This window comes from Rhineura floridana, chromosome 16 (genome assembly GCF_030035675.1).
Source record: "Rhineura floridana isolate rRhiFlo1 chromosome 16, rRhiFlo1.hap2, whole genome shotgun sequence".
NCBI lineage: Eukaryota > Metazoa > Chordata > Lepidosauria > Squamata > Rhineuridae > Rhineura > Rhineura floridana.
This window is the reverse complement of record NC_084495.1, coordinates 30,791,519-30,808,711: the sequence shown is the minus strand read 5'-3', so window position 1 is coordinate 30,808,711 and position 17,193 is coordinate 30,791,519. Positions and strand designations below refer to the sequence as shown.

The 17,193-nt window shown below is 44.3% G+C and overlaps 1 protein-coding gene across 1 annotated transcript; it reads right to left on the bottom strand.

The window, feature by feature from the left end:
- Positions 1 to 1,811: 1,811 nt before the first annotated feature.
- Positions 1,812 to 15,726, bottom strand: IDS (iduronate 2-sulfatase). Its single transcript, XM_061598805.1, has 9 exons — positions 14,983 to 15,726; positions 12,979 to 13,115; positions 11,852 to 12,029; positions 11,646 to 11,734; positions 9,301 to 9,501; positions 8,110 to 8,280; positions 6,484 to 6,610; positions 5,253 to 5,426; positions 1,812 to 2,753 (listed from the first exon to the last, which is right to left on the bottom strand). Exons 1-9 carry the CDS (start codon positions 15,092 to 15,094, stop codon positions 2,266 to 2,268), a joined length of 1,677 nt encoding a protein of 558 aa, XP_061454789.1. The 5' UTR covers positions 15,095 to 15,726; the 3' UTR covers positions 1,812 to 2,265.
- Between the last annotated feature and the right edge of the window lie 1,467 nt (positions 15,727 to 17,193).

The window sequence follows — 17,193 nt, the reverse complement described above, 5'->3', positions numbered from 1 at the left end:
TTCTCCCGAAAGCCCCTTTCTATACATTGAAAACGATAGCAGCTTCCATCTAACCAGTAAATCCCACACCCATTGGGAATTGCTGGTGTCGCTTATGAAGCAGGTTATCCTACATAGCAAAGGATGTAATCATGATTACCTTAAGTCAGCCTTGCAAATAAGCCCATAAAATTTAAAGTTACTAGACCACAGGGACTTTTTCCCCACTAGTGCCCCTTTCCCACATATTTACAGCAGGCATCTGCAGTATATTAATGACCTGAAAGGACAAGCTCTCTCCCACTTTATGAACACTTCCTTGTATGTTCACCTGGATATTTTTTTTTACTTGTTACAGTAAGCTGGTGGATGTGTAGCCCTCCAGACATTGTTGGACTCCATTCAGCCTCAGTCAGTTTGGCCAGTGGTCTGGGATGATAATTGTAGTCCAACATCACAGGTTCCTCATCTCTGTGCTACAATCGACTAGGCTTGAGCTTATATATCAGCCTTCTTTAACTTGGTACAATCCAGATGTTCTAGATTCCATCTCTCATCAGTTCCAGCCAGCAAGGCTAATGTCCAGGAATGATGGAATTTGCAGTCCAAAACAGCTGGAAGGCACCAGATGGGGGAAGGTTGTTATATGTAAACCTGCCTTAAGTAAAGAGAGGGTTGCACTTGAGAAAAAATGCTTTTTGCTAACTGTATTAAAGGCAGGGGAAATTATCATCTGAATTGTGTGCTGAGTGGCTGCTGTCCTCTGGTGGAGAATCACATTCCTTCATGTTCTTTTCTGAATCAATTGCAGTTTTGGAAATACAAATGATGCAACATTTCGACAAAACTAAGCCAAAGGGTGTCAGCTTTGGGACTCCGATATGATTAGACTCCTGCAAGGAAGGAAAACTCACACCCTTGCCGAAATTACAGGTAGCCCCAGGGAAATCTGGTTAGACCTCACCTTCTGGTCTGGTTAGACCTCTTACAATAACCATATCCTTCATGAATTTGAAATGCAAGATTGGGATGGTTCTTTCGGTTTAAGATAAGAATAAAGGAAGAGCCTTCCTGAACAGGCCAGTGTGGCCCATCTGATCCAGCATCCTGTGCTCACAGAGGCCAACCAGAATGCTTCTGGGACGCCTGAAAGCAAGATCTGAGCGCTTCAGCGCTGTTCCAACCTGTGATTCCCTGCAAGTGGTATTCACAGGCCTACTGCCTCCAACTGTGGTCACCTGTGTTCTAGACCCTCTCTCCCATCAGCCAGTGTGGCCAATGGTCAGGGATGATGGAAGCTGTAGTCCAGCATCAACTGCAGGACAACCCCTCACTGTGCCTGCTCCGTACCTTCCACAGAATGTAAGAAGTGCCCTGCTAGAACAGACCAAAGGCCCAATTAGTCCAGTATCCTCTTCTCACACAGTGGCCAACCAGATGCTTATCGGAAGCCTATAAGCAGGACCTGAGGGCAACAGCACTCTCCCCACTCGTGTTCTCCAGAAACTGGCATTCAGGTCAATCCAAGGAAACCGACTGGCAGGAGATTCAAGGGAAATAAAACTAGGTTTGTGTGTGTGTTTTATTTAGCTTTTCAGCAAATCCTCCCTGCAGCAGCACCACCAAATCAGCACTTCTTCACACGTGGCATGTAATGAACCATATCCTGGATGGGAAAGCTCTCCAAGGCGTTTATAGAAGGATGGGGCACAGCTGTTTGAAATAAAGAAGGCATTGTTAACTTAAAGAATTCACTGCCACGAGACGTAAATGGTGGCCGCTAGCTTAGATGCCTTTAAAAAGAGATCAGACAAGTTCAGAGATGTTGGTCAATGGTCAAAGAAAAGGAGGGCATGTTTATTAAGAAATAATGAATACATTTTTTAAAAAAAAAAAGCCAAGAACACAGCATGTCTGAAACTATTTGGTACAAAGACAAATATCCCTCAAGAGACCACTTTGTGTATAACACAAAGCACTCTATATAAATAACATGCCTATCACTGAGTAGTGAGCCAGTGTGGTTAGTGGTTAAGAGTGTTGGACTATAACCTGGGAAACCAGGGTTTGAATCCCCCCACAGACATGAAGCTCACTGGGTGACCTTGGGCCAGTCACTGCCTCTCAGCCTCAGAGGAAGGCAATGGGAAACCCCCTCTGAATACCGCTTACCATGAAAACCCTATTCATAGGGTCACCATAAGTCAGGATCAACTTGAAGGCAGTCTATTTTCCATTTCCATCACTGAGTAGCAAAGTCTTACAGACAGGAAACTAATCCCAAATTCAGTGCTCCAAGGGCTTGCAAAGCTTTGCGGCAAGGGGGCTGTGCGTGATGCTTTCGTACTTATTATGATCTTGATGTGGGTCACTCTTTGCAAAATACAGCTCCCCTCCATGGATGTCTTTTAAATTGACTGTAAAGTTGCTGGGATTGAACCCAAGCCACAGAGTACACCTGTAGTCGTCAGTACGTACGGAATAGCCCATTATGCGTATATCTTTAAGTGCTGGCAAATCAGAGTTCCACTCAGGTGTGTCTCCCGGACGGGGATACTGGCTGAAAGCAACAGGTGGATCAGAGCCCTTTCCTTCACCAGTGTTGTTTTCTTGCTCTCCATTGATGGATGGGAAGTAACGAACCATACTCTGCCCCTCGGTACAGAGCGAGACGTGAAATGAAGGCTGGGGACATTCCGGGGGGACTTTTAATCCAGCAAGTTCAGCAACCGTTGGGAAGAGAGACACCAACTCAACAATTTCTTTGGGTTTGCCTAGATTGGGGGATGGGGGGAATTAAGGAGAACGTTAGGGGCTGTCCGAATTGTTCAGCAGATCAAAATTAAATACTACAAAAAAGAAATGCAAGCACCTCCTGTTGTCTAAGACGTAACCTTATTCTAGAAAAATTGATATTTATATGACTAAGCCTTTTAAAAAATCAATTGGATCTCTGAGCTCAGAAACAGCTTTATGCCAATAAAAACCTGGGGATCCTAGCTATAGATGTCAAGTAAGCTTCCTGTTCTAACTCCATGATTATGTCAATCCTGGGTCTTTGCAATTATGGGCAAGTTAACTGAACGGATCATAGCTGGGCGAGAGGCAAAAGAGAGAAGAATGCCCACGCTCTAGAAATTTGGCTACCCTTCGTTTCAAATATTGATGTGAACAACCAGCTATTTCCCAGGTCAGAAACGTACAACGATAATTGTTTATCGTAAATATTGTCACATTTATGGTTTATGGGTGTATTTAGGGATAGGAGATTGCATGGGACAAAGATTTTAGAAGCTAACAGCGTGGGGGGGGGATTGTCCATACATTTGACTGGCACTTTCTTTTCTATATGCTGCGTTCTGTTTATATCCTAGTGTTATGCCTTTGTAGAATTTGAAGAAGTTCAACAGCACTTGAGTAAACAAAACCTGGGTACTTAGCGTACTTGGGGAAGGGCAAGTGTAGGTCAGAAGATTGGATTTTCACCTCTCTATGTGTTCGCTGCATTTTCAATTCACTGTACATGCTGCTAGAATGCCACCAGGCAGTGGTGTCTAAAGTAATCAGACCAATCCGTTGTGTCAATCCTGAAATTTTGGATTTGCACGGATGCAAGTGTCAAGGACTAAAGAAGAATCTCCATAATAGACCATATATTTAAAATATTTTTTAAAACCCAACAATGCAGACATATTTTTTAAAACCCAACGCATGCCCATCTACGCAGGGCATTCACGGAACTGAGGTTCCAAATGATGCCCTCGGCCTATCTTGATGGGAGGTAGAAAGAGCGGAGATGCGTCTTTGGGTGCAACCAGACAGAGGATATTGTTCATTATCTTTTATACTGCCCCTTGCACGAGGACCCCAGAAGGAAATTTTTGGCCCACTACATTCGCTCATATTGGGGGAAATGCCCCAGGGAATTGATAGTAGATCTTTTAGCTGACAACTATAAGCAAGTAACAGTTTCAGTGGCCAACTTTGCCCAAGCTGCTAGGAAGCTGAGGGCGAGTTACATCAAGACCTTATTAGTCACGTTCCTGCTGTAAGCTGTACCCTTGTTATCCTCTATGGAGTCCATTTGTCTATTTATGTAATCTCTTTTGTATCTTGCAAAGGCCTATGGCTACATGCAATAAAGTTGATTTGATTTGATTTGACAGAGTATACGTATGTGGTTTTTTTCCAATGAGGGTCCAGATGTATAACTCCAGATGTCTTCAAAGCTATTTTTTTAAATGTTTTTAAAGTTGTTTTGTTTTAATGTATTTAAAAGTCTGTTTTTATGATGTTTTCAAGTGTTTTTAGTGCTTTTGTTTGCCGCCCTGGGCTCCTGCTGGGAGGAAGGGCTGGACATAAATCAAATAATAAATAAATGAGCTATAGCTCAATAGAAGAGTATCTGCTTTACATGCAGAAGGTCCCAAACTTGCTATCTCTAAACTGGGCTGGGAGAGACTCCAGTCTGAAATCCTGACTGCCAGCCAGTACAGTCAATTCTGAGCTAAATGGACCAATGGTTTGACATGGTATGAGGCAGTTTCCTATGTTCTTTCACTATTTGAACTTTATTGCTGTTATTGTTACTGGGTTGTAATTATGGGGTTGTATGTGAGTTTTATGGCTATGTTCCTCTAGGTTTTAATACCAGGTCTCCATCTCTCTTTTTTTACTGTGATATTGTTCTAAATAGTTGCACAACACCTTGAGAACGAGAATCAAAAAGTGAGGGAGACATATTTAAAATAACATATACAACACAATAGGTAGCAAATCACATTTTATTTAGGACTGTCACCCAGTGACTCTTAGGCTGCAATCCTGTACTTGCTTACCTGAGAGTTAAGTCCAATTAGACTGAGTGGGGCTTACTTCTGAGTAGACATGCATAGGGTTGTGCTGTCAGTGAGTCAATCAATTAATCAATCAAATATGCATAAATAAGTAATAATAATTTTGAAACCAAGCACAAAGCTTTCTTTGTTTTTCATTGGTGCACTTATGTCATTGTCTTGGAAGAGAGATACCTTCCTCTGCAAGAGAGAAAGTGGAATGCCCCTGAAAACAGCACTCACCATCTGCAGTGTTAATATAAAAGTACTAGTATTTTTAAAATAATAAAAATAAAAACCTGCGGCTTAATTAACTGGGGCAACTTTTTAGCAGAACAAAGTATTGTTTTAAAAGAATCAGTTAATCTAACTGAATAATCAATTAAATGTTGCAGCCCTAATTTTTACGCTATTAATAAATGCAAAAAAAAAAATTACCTTGGGGCACAGAGCTTGAAACTTGGGTGAAGGGATCAATGAAAGGAAAGAGCTTCTCTTCTAGGTAAGAGGTGGGAGCAGTCATTCCCGGCACATAGAACATCAGTGGTACGCGGGTCGCAATATCGAAGTTGCTGTATTTTGCCCATTCACCATGCTCGCCCAGTGACCAGCCTAGACAAGATCAAGAATCATTGGTTGATGAGCATTATCTCCATCTTGGGAATTAATGATCAATAATAAAGCAGAAGCCATTGTTTTTTAATGAACTGCCACCCTGGGCTCCTGCCAGGAGGAAGGGTGGGATATAAATAAATAAATCAATAAATAAACTGTCTCAGATCTCACTAAAACAGGCTTGTAAACAGCCACTCAACTGGTCGCGGTGAACTCTTGCCAAACTCCAGCATTTTTTTTCCTTTCAAGCCACAAATGATTTGTTAATTTTATCATCTACTAATTCTGTTTATTAGTTGCCTAATAAAAAAAAATTCTCTAGGTGATATAGGAACACAGGAAGCTACCTTATATTTATTTATTTTAATACATTTATATCTCACCTTTCCTCCACGGAGCTCAAAATTGTGTACATGGCTCTTCCCCTCTCCATTTCATCCTCACAACAACCCTGTGAGGTAGGTTAGGCTGAGGGTCAGCGACTGGTCCAAGGTCACCCATTGAGCTTCATGGCTAAGTGGGGGTTTGAACGCTGATCTCCCAGGTCCCAGTTCAGCACTCGAACCACTACATCACACTGGCTCTCAAGTTATACACGTTATAAACAAAACTATTATCAGAGTTATACACCTGGGTAGAGAACCTGTGGCCCCCCAGGTGTTGATGGACTCCAAACCCCATGAACTGCCAGCTAGCATGGCAAATGACCAGGAATTATGGGAGTTGTAGTCCAGTAACATTTGGAGGGCCACCCACCCCTGGGTTAGACAGGCAAACAGTCTGACCTGGTAAAAGGAAGCTATGCTATTTAAGAAGATACCTATTCACCTTAAGAACATAATACCACCCCTGCTGGATTAGGCCAGTGGCCCATCTAGTCCATATCCTGTTCTCACAGTGGGCAGATGCCTCTGGGAAGCTCACAAACAGGATCTTAGTGTAATAGCCCTCTCCCAACACGATTCCCAGCAACTGGTATTCAGAGGTATACAGCCTTAATGACTACTAGCCACTGATACCCATGGATTTGTCTGTAAGAACAGAGATGACTTACCATGGTCAGCAGTGAACACTACAACTGTGTTATGAGAGAGCCCTGTGTCATCAAGTGCATTCAACAGCCTCCCAACCAGCACATCCAGGTAAGAGATGGATGCAAAGTAGCTCTGACGAATTTGCCGCTACAAAAATGCATCAGAAGACAAGAAGTGATTTCCAACCGCTAAGCAGTCTGCTAAACAGCTTTTGTAAGAACTCATGCTATTTTTCATACTGAAGATTTGCTTACAACTTACTTGCCCACCTTATTAAACTAGGTTTGGGGAAGCTATGGCCCTCTAGATGTTGTTGGTCTACAACTCCCAACATCATTAACCACTGGCCATGTTGGATGAGGTTGATGGGAACTGGAGTCCAGGGACAGGGCCACAGGTTCCCCATGCCTGCATTAAGCAGAACAAAGGAGTCACTTTCTGTAGGGTTCTTAAGCAATTAAAAAAATAGACAGCCCTTTGACTGAATTGCAATTGGTGACTTGTCTACAAGGTTACACATTAGAAATTAGCCATTTTATAACTTTAACGGAAGTGAAGGCATGGAGTAATAGAACATTGCAACCATTTTAGAAACTCATCCTAGATTGCTATAAAGGGTTGGCCTCCAAGTTATATTTTCTGTTGTTAAAAGGTGCTGTTTTCTCCTTTTGGAGGTCTTCGACAAATTTAGAGTCGGATTGTGGATTGGATATTGATCCATTCCAATGGAATAAGATTTGGTCATTGTATCCCTTCCGCTCAGTCTTGAGAGAACTCTTTGAAGGTAGCTCACCAGTGGCATTTAACCCTGGTTTGTATGTCTTATGTGACTGAGTTCTCCCCTTTGTTGGCGGAGTTGCGGGGAATAGGGCCACTTATTTCCATATGCTCTGAGACTATAAATATACTGAAGAGTTTTGGGATTTGGTTGTTAAAGAGATAAGTTTCATTATTGGTCGGGAGGTGTTTTTAGAGGGTTATGTCTGCTCTCCGTATTTGATGATTGAAATATGGACATATCTTGCAGAACATTAATTGTTCAGTTGCTGGCAGCTGCAAGATTGGTGGTGACCCAGGGTTGGAAAGATGCCTCGACATCTCAACTGGATAACTGGTTTAGAAAGTCTTTTTTTATAGCTATTTCTGAGAAAATGACTCACCAGGTGCAGGTGATGAAATAAGCATATCCAATGGATTTTGCAAATGTTTGGTGGCCTTTGAGGACTTATATGACTAGACAAGCACATGGATGGACTATTTCCAACTGCCATCATCCTCAGCCAGCATGGCCAATGGTCAGTGATGATGGGAGTGGTAGCCCCAACAACATCTGGAGGGCCACAGGCTCCTCCATGCCTGTTGTAGATTCCAGACTTATTTGTTACTTAAAAAAAAACACCCTAGAGGTAAAGGTTGGCTTCCCACACTAATGCTGTACGCAAACCACATGTTGACTTTCCCCAAGTGCCAGCTATAGATGCACTCCAAAACTCATTCCCCCACCCTCACATCACAGGCAGATCCAGGACCAGCATCAAGCGTCAGCATCTTCACGCATCGGCCGAAGAGCCCCCCTGGACTTGCTCCTCTTCTTCACCATTGCAGCCAGCTTGTTCACCTGCTGAGGAAGGGCATCAACCACCTACCTGGAAGTCTTCTGGAACCGGCCCATAAGGGAAACTGATGTTCAGTGCTTCAACATCCTCTCTACGCCTGATGTCTGTCCAGGGATTGTATGCCACAGAAGGGAGTCCTTTAGGAACATCAGGATCTGGGGCCAGTGTGATGTTTTCCAAGGGGTATAATTTGAGAAATGCCTTGAGCAAAGATTTCAAAAGAACAATTTCAAGGCTTGCAAACAGCAAGTGTTGGAACGGGCGGCAGATTGCAGGTTTTCCCACTGCATTTCGGCAATGCTTCTTACAGGTAGGCTACACATTACATCTAGCATGTGACAGCAGCTGAGTTCTCCTTATTGAGAAGTTGGAAGAATCCCTACCCTCTGGCAAGATGGCAATTGCACAGACAGGAAAGGAGGAGCTACTGACTGCCTTTCCCCATATCGTAGGTGCATAGGAAGCCACCTTATACAGAGTCAAATCATTCATCCATGAAATATTGTCCACACTTATGGTCAGTGGCTCTCCAGAGTTTCAGAGCAGAAGCCTTTCGCAGACCTACCAGGAGAAGCCAGGCACTGAACTCAGGACCTTTTTCACACAAAGTAGATGCTCTATCACTGAGCTATGACCTTAGAGTGTGCCCGATTGTTCTTCTATAGCCCTGGCTCGCATTCAATTCTATTTAAATTTGGCTCCCAATGAAAGCACTGCTGCAACTGGGCAGATCATAGACACCTGACATCAGGAGACTGACATCTGGGCAAACCTGCCCACTTGTCAAGTGTGCTCCACAGAGGATGGGCCACTTTTTTATCTGTCCTGCCAGATGAAAGCGGTTCCCCACTCCTGTTTTAAAAATTCTGAATAAAAACTGATCTTTGTTGTTGCTTTAATAAATTTAATGTTTTAAAAATAATTGACCGTTATTTAACTTAGTGGTGGGGAATCTGCCAGTTTAATTTCAAATGCTGCAGGTGAAAACAGGTTACCTGATGACATTGTGACATCAGGTGATTGACAGGTGGGTGCCCCACCCACCTGTGAAAATTGATCAACAGGATTGGGGGAGATAAGTATCTGGCCACCAACTAGATCTAGTTCCCCAATCCCAATTTTTCTGGTCAAGCAACCAAACCATTTCTGACCAATCAAATGATCTACTGTCTAGAACTGTATCCTTCTTTCAGATGGGCTCTTTTATTCAAACATCCTCACCTGAGGGTACCTGAACGGAATATGAGGTTTGTGATACCCAACAGCGAGGAAGAATTTGCTGCTGCTTTCTTTCACAATTTTCAATAAACGAATCGCTTCCTCGGTGCTCTGGATATCTGGCAAGGTCCCCTCGGGCATCTCGGCAACATCCACTGGGCAAATAAGGTTGGCATGAAGTTCTCCATCCTTTCCTTTGCAAACCTTTAAAGGAAAAAAAGCCATTGAGACGAGTACCATAATCATAAACAAATCACAAGGAAGTAAAGTCCCACTGGGATCAATGCAAGCCCGTTCCATTAATTTACAAGACTCTTAACATCTGGGGTCTAGGATACCTTACGAGCCACCTGATTCCTTATATCCCTGCCCGATCATTGGGGTCTTCGGGGGAGCCACTTGTAGTGGTCTCCCATGGTTCAGATTCATGGTTCATATCCACCAAGAGCCATAATATTCAATATTGTGAGCCCACACCTGAGGAACTCTCTCCCAGCTGAGATCAGACAGGCACCCTCCCCTGATGACATTATTATATATTTATTATATTTATACCCCACCTTTTTTTCATCATAGAACCTGAGGCTGATACATATTGTTCCCCAGGTGGGTCTCCCATCCAGGCACTGACCAAATTTGCCCAGACCTGCTTAGCTTCAGCACGATGGTAGCCTGTTATGCCTTCAGACCATAGCCTGGGACCTTCTGACACTTGGTGAATACCTTGTTATTTCAACAGGCATTTTAAGTTAGTTTTCTGATGTTACAGTTAATTTTAAGTGATTTTATCTTGTCTGGATACACCTTTGGGGGAAGAGCACATGCTTTGCATGCAGAAGGTCCCAGATTCAATCCACAGCATTTCCAGGTAGGACTGAGGAGACCCAGGAGAGCTGAGGAGACCCAGGAGAGCTGCTGCCAATCAGTGTTGCTATACTGGGCTAGATAGACAATAATACCTTCCTATGTCCCTTTCTCTTGCAACACTGCAAGGATGCCTCCAAGATTGCTTGCTTTTCGTTTCTTAAAGCACTGCCAACCACAAAGTGGATTGCTTAAAGGTTATTTGGGCAACTGGGAGGGCCTTCTGTACCTTCATCTCCCCACCACCACCATTCTGATTGCTGCTGTAAAATACACCCCTATACCCTACCAAAGTCCTCTTCCTATGCATCTCATCTCCCCGCTTTCTTCAAAGCCCTCCTCAATATCCATCTTTCCCCCACTTGAATTTGTATGCTGCTTTGAACATAAATTTATGTTTTGGAGACATCACCATTAAAAATCTTCTTATTTATTCATTCATTCATTTGTTTTTTATATCACCCATATACTCTAGTTCTGTGGGTCGTTTACAAACTATTTAAAAAAACACAATACACAGTACAAAGTTTAAATGCTAAACCAACTATAATCAATGTACTATATATTTTCAAAAGTTGTTTGCCTGTTCATTATGCTTTTGGACACTAGTTAAGACACTGTAAACAAATTTTGCATGATGGTTCCCGAGATCAAGGAGCGGATTTTCATCTATGTTTGGATACAATTGGGTGCCATTTTGAATCAAGATGGTGAACTGAACCTTTCAAAACTGCAATGATTTGGGAGGTGGGTGTCTTAGAATTCTGACTTCCAATAGCATCTATCGTTAACCACCCTGTTCAGATCTTGTAAGTTCAGGTCTGTGGCTTCCTTTATGGAATCAATCCATCTCTTGTTTGGTCTTCCTCTGTTTCTGCTCCCTTCTGTCTTTCCTAGCATTATTGTCTTTTCTAGTGAATATCTAGTTATAAATAAATCAAAAGCTAAAACCAACACTTATTAAACTCCAAAGTAATTAAATTTAAAATGCCCACTGTTGGCATTAGAGTGTAAGGTCCTTGGGAGTAGAGAGCTGTCCAAGAATGCAATCCTATATATGCTGACTTAGACGGAGGTCTCACTGAGGTCAGTGAGGCTTACTCTTAGGTTAAATGTTAAAGGGATTGTTTTTGGTTCTGTTTTTATGGTATAATGTATTTAGTTGTGTTTTTGACAGTGTTGTATTTATTTATTTATTTATTCGACTTATTAGTCGCTTATCTGGCTGAACTGTCAGCCATTCTAAGCGACGTACAAAGCAGACCATGTAAACATCAAAACATTAAGAGACTAACAATAAAAACTAAACACTTGTAAATCACTTGGAGACCTTCAGGTAACTGACTAACAAATCTAATCAATAATAGCAGCAGCAGCAGCAAGTAGGCATAACACTGCAGCTTTTGTTGCTTATGTATCTCTGTGAACTAACCCATGTATACCAATCCATCTAATAATAGTAATCAGCCACAGAGTCCATTCACCTTTGTATTTTCATATTTTTCAGAAGAGGGATGAAAAGCCGGGATGGACCAGCTGTATGGATAGTCATCATTATGGTTTGATGAAATCCCTGAAAGTAGCAGAAGAAACACAGGTTTCAGTCACCAAACTCTTAATGGCTGTTTGGCTTGCAGAAAAGCTAGTTCTCAAGAGATCTGGTACTTTCATACTCTGATTCAGAGCTTACCCGGGTGAAACACTTTCCCTACAGACATGGTGATGTAGCCATTTTCCTGGAAGTATTGTGGCAACGTGGAATAATTTCCCGCATGCGCTCTCCAATAGGAATTAAAATCGTAGAGCCTGGTGGTATCGGGTCTCCGGCCAGTGAGGAATGATACTCTGCTTGGGGCACAGACAGCTTGCTGAAGAGGACAGGAGAGGAAAGAGAGACCGTAGCTCGGTGGCTGAGCACATGCCTTGTATGCAGGTTCAGTCCCCAACAACTCCAGTAAAAAGACCAGATTGCAGTTTATGAGAAAGATCTATCTCTGCCGGAGAGATCAGCGGTGCAGAATCTATTTTCTGTCAAGGGCCAAATTCCGTTGGGATAATCTGCCGGGGAGCACAAGGGCTACAGTCAGCAGTTGATGTGGCACCCCTTTTCTCTCTCTCCCTCTCTGCACCACCCTTTTTCCTCCCAGTTTTCCCTTCCTTACCACCAGCATGAAATTAGGCCAAGGGTTGCAACAACTGCTGCCAGTCTGAAAAGATAGCAAAACAGCTGCTAGGCGAGTCTCCCTGGGGAGAGATTTCCATATACAAGGTGCCATCACTGAGGAGGACCTGTCCCCAATGCCACCTGATGGTGAGGACCCCTGAAGGAGTCCTTCTGATGGCAACCTCAGAGCACTGGCAAGCGGATGTAGGGTTCCTTCAGGTTCCCAGTTCTCAGCTCTGCATGCAGAGCTTTAAAAAGGTCGCATCAGCATCTTGAATTTTGCATGGAAACAAACTAGCAACTGCAGCAAAATGTTGTGGTGTAGTGATCCCTATTCAGGATTCCAGCTCCACTTCTCCATTTATTTTCCCCAATAGTCAGACAGCATTCAATAGCCACTAAGCATGTGTAGTTCTCATTAGGCTGTTGGGCTTCCTAAACACACTTAGGATATTTTTTTTTCTAAATATGTTTGTACTGCTACAAACCATGGCATTCCTCCCACCCCCGAGCTGCTGATACCTGCCTCTTGTAAGTAAGTGGTGTCATTTTGCCTACATAATCTGACAAACTCACAAACTGAACATCGGAAACAGAAGGAATGATAAAAGTTTAGTAATCCCTAAATTTTTGCAGTGGGTTATGTTGCTTACTTGTGCAAAAGCATTTTGGAACACAACACTGTGTGAAGCCAGCTGATCGATGTTTGGAGACTTCACAAGTGTGTCGCCATAAGAGCCCAGTGAGGGACGCAGGTCATCAACAATGATGAAGAGAACATTCATGCCATCTTGAAAGCCAAAGAGTTAAAAGGGGGGGGGGGAGAAATAGCACCATTAGTCAATGCCTAAGTGGGAAACAATGACCAGAGTGGAACTTCTCTCTGGCTAATTTTAACTCCTTAATCCTATTAAAAACAAGCAGCAGATCAGCATGCCATGTAGAATAATACCATTTTAAAGGATTAACATCATGAAACTTACTTAAGAGATATTTAGACGCTCTTACAAAATGATTGCAGAAAAAAATTGCACTTTTCAAACATAACGTGCTGAGCTTAAAGAATACAATTTCAGGATTATTATAACCTTATCTGATTTTGCTGACCAAGTATATTTAGGCATAGTTCCCTGATTATAATTGGCAAAAAGGCTGCTGAATACATTAGTCAAGAAAGCTCACTTTACCCTGTCTGTATTTGCTTTTGGGTTTCACGTAAGGTAGTTTAATCTAGCAACATTATAGCAGTTTTGTTTCATTTCCTGGTTAGAAGTATTTATACTGTATTTTTAACCACATATTTTGCTAACCACCTACAGCACTGCTGTTGGAAGGTGGGGAAGAAATGTAGTAAATCAACCCATAAGAATTTGATCGTATTTACTAATAGTGATTTTGTAAAATTCTACTGGTAAACTGCTTTGAGCCTGGGGTGCAGATGGAAGAGACTCTAAAAATTAAAGAAAGTAATAAGGCTTTGGTTTTCCATCATTGTTGGCACGCAGATCAGTCTAATCAGAACATGAAGCAAACATTGGCTATTTGGTACAGCCTTGAAACAGAGGGAGCCTTCAAACGATCATTCTCTCCCTGATCTGCCCTTATCCTCAAACACTATATAAGGAATCTTCCAGTCTAAATTTGGTTCTTAGTTCATCCCAGTTCCTTATTCTTAAGGGTTGGTCTCATGTTTTAAGAAAAGTGCCATGAAAACAGCACCTGCTAAGGGAGAATGCTAACACGTCACCAAGGAGAAAGTTGCTTGATCTTGAAGGAGCATGATACAGGATAGCCGAAAGCCTCTTTGAGGATTTGGGAGTCTCAGTTGCCCATGCAAGCTAGTTATACAACTCCATGCAAATGAGGAATTAAGAACTAGTTAAAAGGAACTGGGAACAGGAAACCATATCCTAGTATGGGAACTGAGCCTTGATCTTTTGGTGCTCGCTCTTCACCCAGTCAAGATGCATAGAAGCCATTGGTGTAAAGTTACTGTAAACTGCCCAGAGAGCTTCTGCTATGGGGCAGTATACAAATACAATAAATAAATGGGTGGTCAGAGTAATTTTGGCAACCCACCGGCAGGTCTCCCCCTCCCTTGCAAATCAAAAGAATAATTAATTCCATATATGACCATTTGCTGCCCTCTCATGACACCCAAAATCAACTGCCTGGGGTGGTCGCCTCACCCCAGCTGACCAGAGTGACCTCCAGGTACTCTAGCTTCTGCATGCAGTAGGTCTTTATCAGCTTCAAGACACCTGAATCTTGTTACCAGCTTTTGTTGTCTTAACTTTCCTTGCAGGCACCAAAACTTCGTGCGTCCTAAAGCGATTCCCCGCCCCAGCAGCCTTCTCCAACCTGGTGCCCTCCAAAAGTTCTTGGACCACAACAGCCATCAATGCCAGCCAGCACGGCCGACGGTCAGGGATGATGGGAGTTGTAGTCCAAAACATCCGGTGGGCACCAGGTCGGGGAACACAGTCAGCGTCCTGAGCACCAAACACGCCTCACTGCCCAACTCTTTGCAAGCGACAGGTTGTGGCCCTGCGCATCCCCCAGTCGCCTCGCGGCGCCTCAGATCGCCCTCCCCATTATTACGCAGGCAACCCCCCCTAAACCTCTTCTTCTGGCCGCCCGCCCCCTGAGAGGAGCACCTGAGGGCCGACGGGGGCGTCCTCCAGCCGCTCCGGAGCCCAAGAAGACCCCAACAGCGCAAAGGAGCCAGAACGCAGCGGCAGCAACTCGCGCCTGCCGCTCCGGGCCCATTGCCTGGGAGCCTCTCCGCCGGGATCAGCGACGCTCCCTTCCAAGGCAAAATCAGGGGGACTACGGGCATTCCCGTGATCCTCCCTCTTCGGCCCAGGAGGAGGAAACGAGCGCGGGGAGGTGCTACGGGGCGCCACCCCTCCAGAGGCTGAGCCGGAGGTGGCCGCTGAGATTTGGGCCAGCCGCGGCGGGTTAGAGGAGGGCACCGTGGAGAGTCTTCAGCAGTTCGGCACATCCGGATCACATAGAGAATGAGCAAGATGGCAAAGAGGAAAAGAGCCACGAAGACCGCCTTGGCCACCGGGGAGACAAACGTCTGCGTTTCCTCCTTTTTCCTCCCCTGCCTCCTCTCTCCGAGAAATGAGATGCGGGGGACCACGCCGCCGGAACCATCGCCGCCGGGACTGGACCTCGAGAGAGGCAGGAGCACATGCGTGCTGCCCATCCTCGGCTTGCGAGTGGGCTGGGGGCTCTTCTGCAGTGATCTGCGAGAAGATGGGGTCTGGACGGGTAGGCACTCTCTGCACCCCGGACGCGCGTCGTGCGCGCTAGTCGGCGAGCCTGCGCTTGCGACGCCTCCTCCGCTGCTTTCGGGACAACCCTAAACTCCGCGGAAGAAGCGCGCACGCGCGCTCTGTCTCCTCGCCCTGGGCTGAACTAAGGCCGAGGTGAATTGTTGCACGGGCGGACCCGGCGCCCTTTCAAAAGAGGCGGCGGCGGCGGCGGCAGCTGCTGCAGGATTTGCCCAGACGTTGTTCTGCAACCTGTTGCGCTCCACTTTATTTTAAAGTGCCCCCCCTTTGGGATACAGCCAGCCACCAAATTGCATGTAACATTTTTGCTTCTGACTTTCAAAGCGCTGGGGGCGGAGTGAACCAACACATCAGTCACTTATCCCCCGTAGTGTAGTGGCAAATTCACAAGTGCAGGGCTGCTTTTTCCACTTTCCCTAGTCTCCCTTGTTGTCCTCTATCATTTCAAGAGTCCACACTCCACAACAACAGATATCCCTAGGAGTCAACAAGTATGAAAGGGGAGGCTGTGTGTTAACTACTGAGAAGAGTCTTCTCAGGGCTGACTAACCTGCTTTCACTCTGACTGGCTCCAATCAGCATGAAAGAACAAGGACGCTTCTCAGTGGCTAACACACTCTCCTTTTCATGTTGATTGGTTCATACATAGGGACCTGGCTGGGACACTGACCCCCCAAAAGTAACGGGTCTACAACCCCCTGCGACCCTGGATGCCTACACCTTTACTTACGCCTTTTTAGTCTCCAGTGTTTAATTTCTGTAACAGGAATGGGAACCTGTGCTCCTATAATAATAATAAATGGAATTTATAACCTGCTCTCTCATCCCTGAGTAGCCCAGGGCAGCAAACAGCCCAGGCTGTGTTCTTAAGGCACATAAGACTAGCTCCCTGCTGAAGCTAAACGGTCAGGTCTCGTCAGTGCCTGGATGGGATACTGTTTGGGTAAGGAGTTGCCTTAGGTTTCTATCAGGAAGAAAGGCAGGGTATAAATGTAATAAATAATATACAAAAACAATTTAATAAGGAAAAAACCATACTAAAACAATCCAAAACACAATTGCAATTAAAAAAATTATAAAACATAGTTAAAAATATTGTGAAGCGTAGCTAAAAATGTTCTGAAATACAGTTAATAACATTCTTTCATCAGCGATCTTCAGGTTGCCCTTCAGCCATCAAATGCCTGGCTAAACAAGAATGGCTAAGTGGTATTGTTGGGCTCCAATTGCCATTGTTCATGTTGACTGGGGCTGATGGAAACTGGAGTCTCAGTAACACTGGGGGGCTATAGGGTCTCTCCACCCTTCTTCTAGAAGATCAGGATAGGGATCCAGGGGCCAAATGTGGCCCTCCAGGCCTCTCTATTTGGTCCTCAGGAGTGTTCTTGCCCTCTGAGATGTGCCTTGAACTGAGAATAATCCTTGCTTGTCTGGCTAGAGGACAGAGGGAGTAGATAACAAATCGAACAAATACATAAATAAAATAAGCGTCCTTCCAATCACTCAATAGGACTTCGAAGGTGCCGACAAAGCAGTCGCCTGACTGTCACGCATGCTCGCTGCTAC

Bases quoted from the DNA above. Each gene is read 5' to 3' on its own strand.
- IDS (XM_061598805.1), bottom strand. From the start codon at position 15,094: ATGGGCCCGGAGCGGCAGGCGCGAGTTGCTGCCGCTGCGTTCTGGCTC. The intron at 12,030-12,978 runs GTAAGCAACATA...TGTCCTCTTCAG, and splicing joins TCCAAAATGCTTTTGCACAA to CAAGCTGTCTGTGCCCCAAG. The intron at 6,611-8,109 runs GTAGGTGGTTGA...GCATTTTTGTAG, and splicing joins CGGTTCCAGAAGACTTCCAG to CGGCAAATTCGTCAGAGCTA.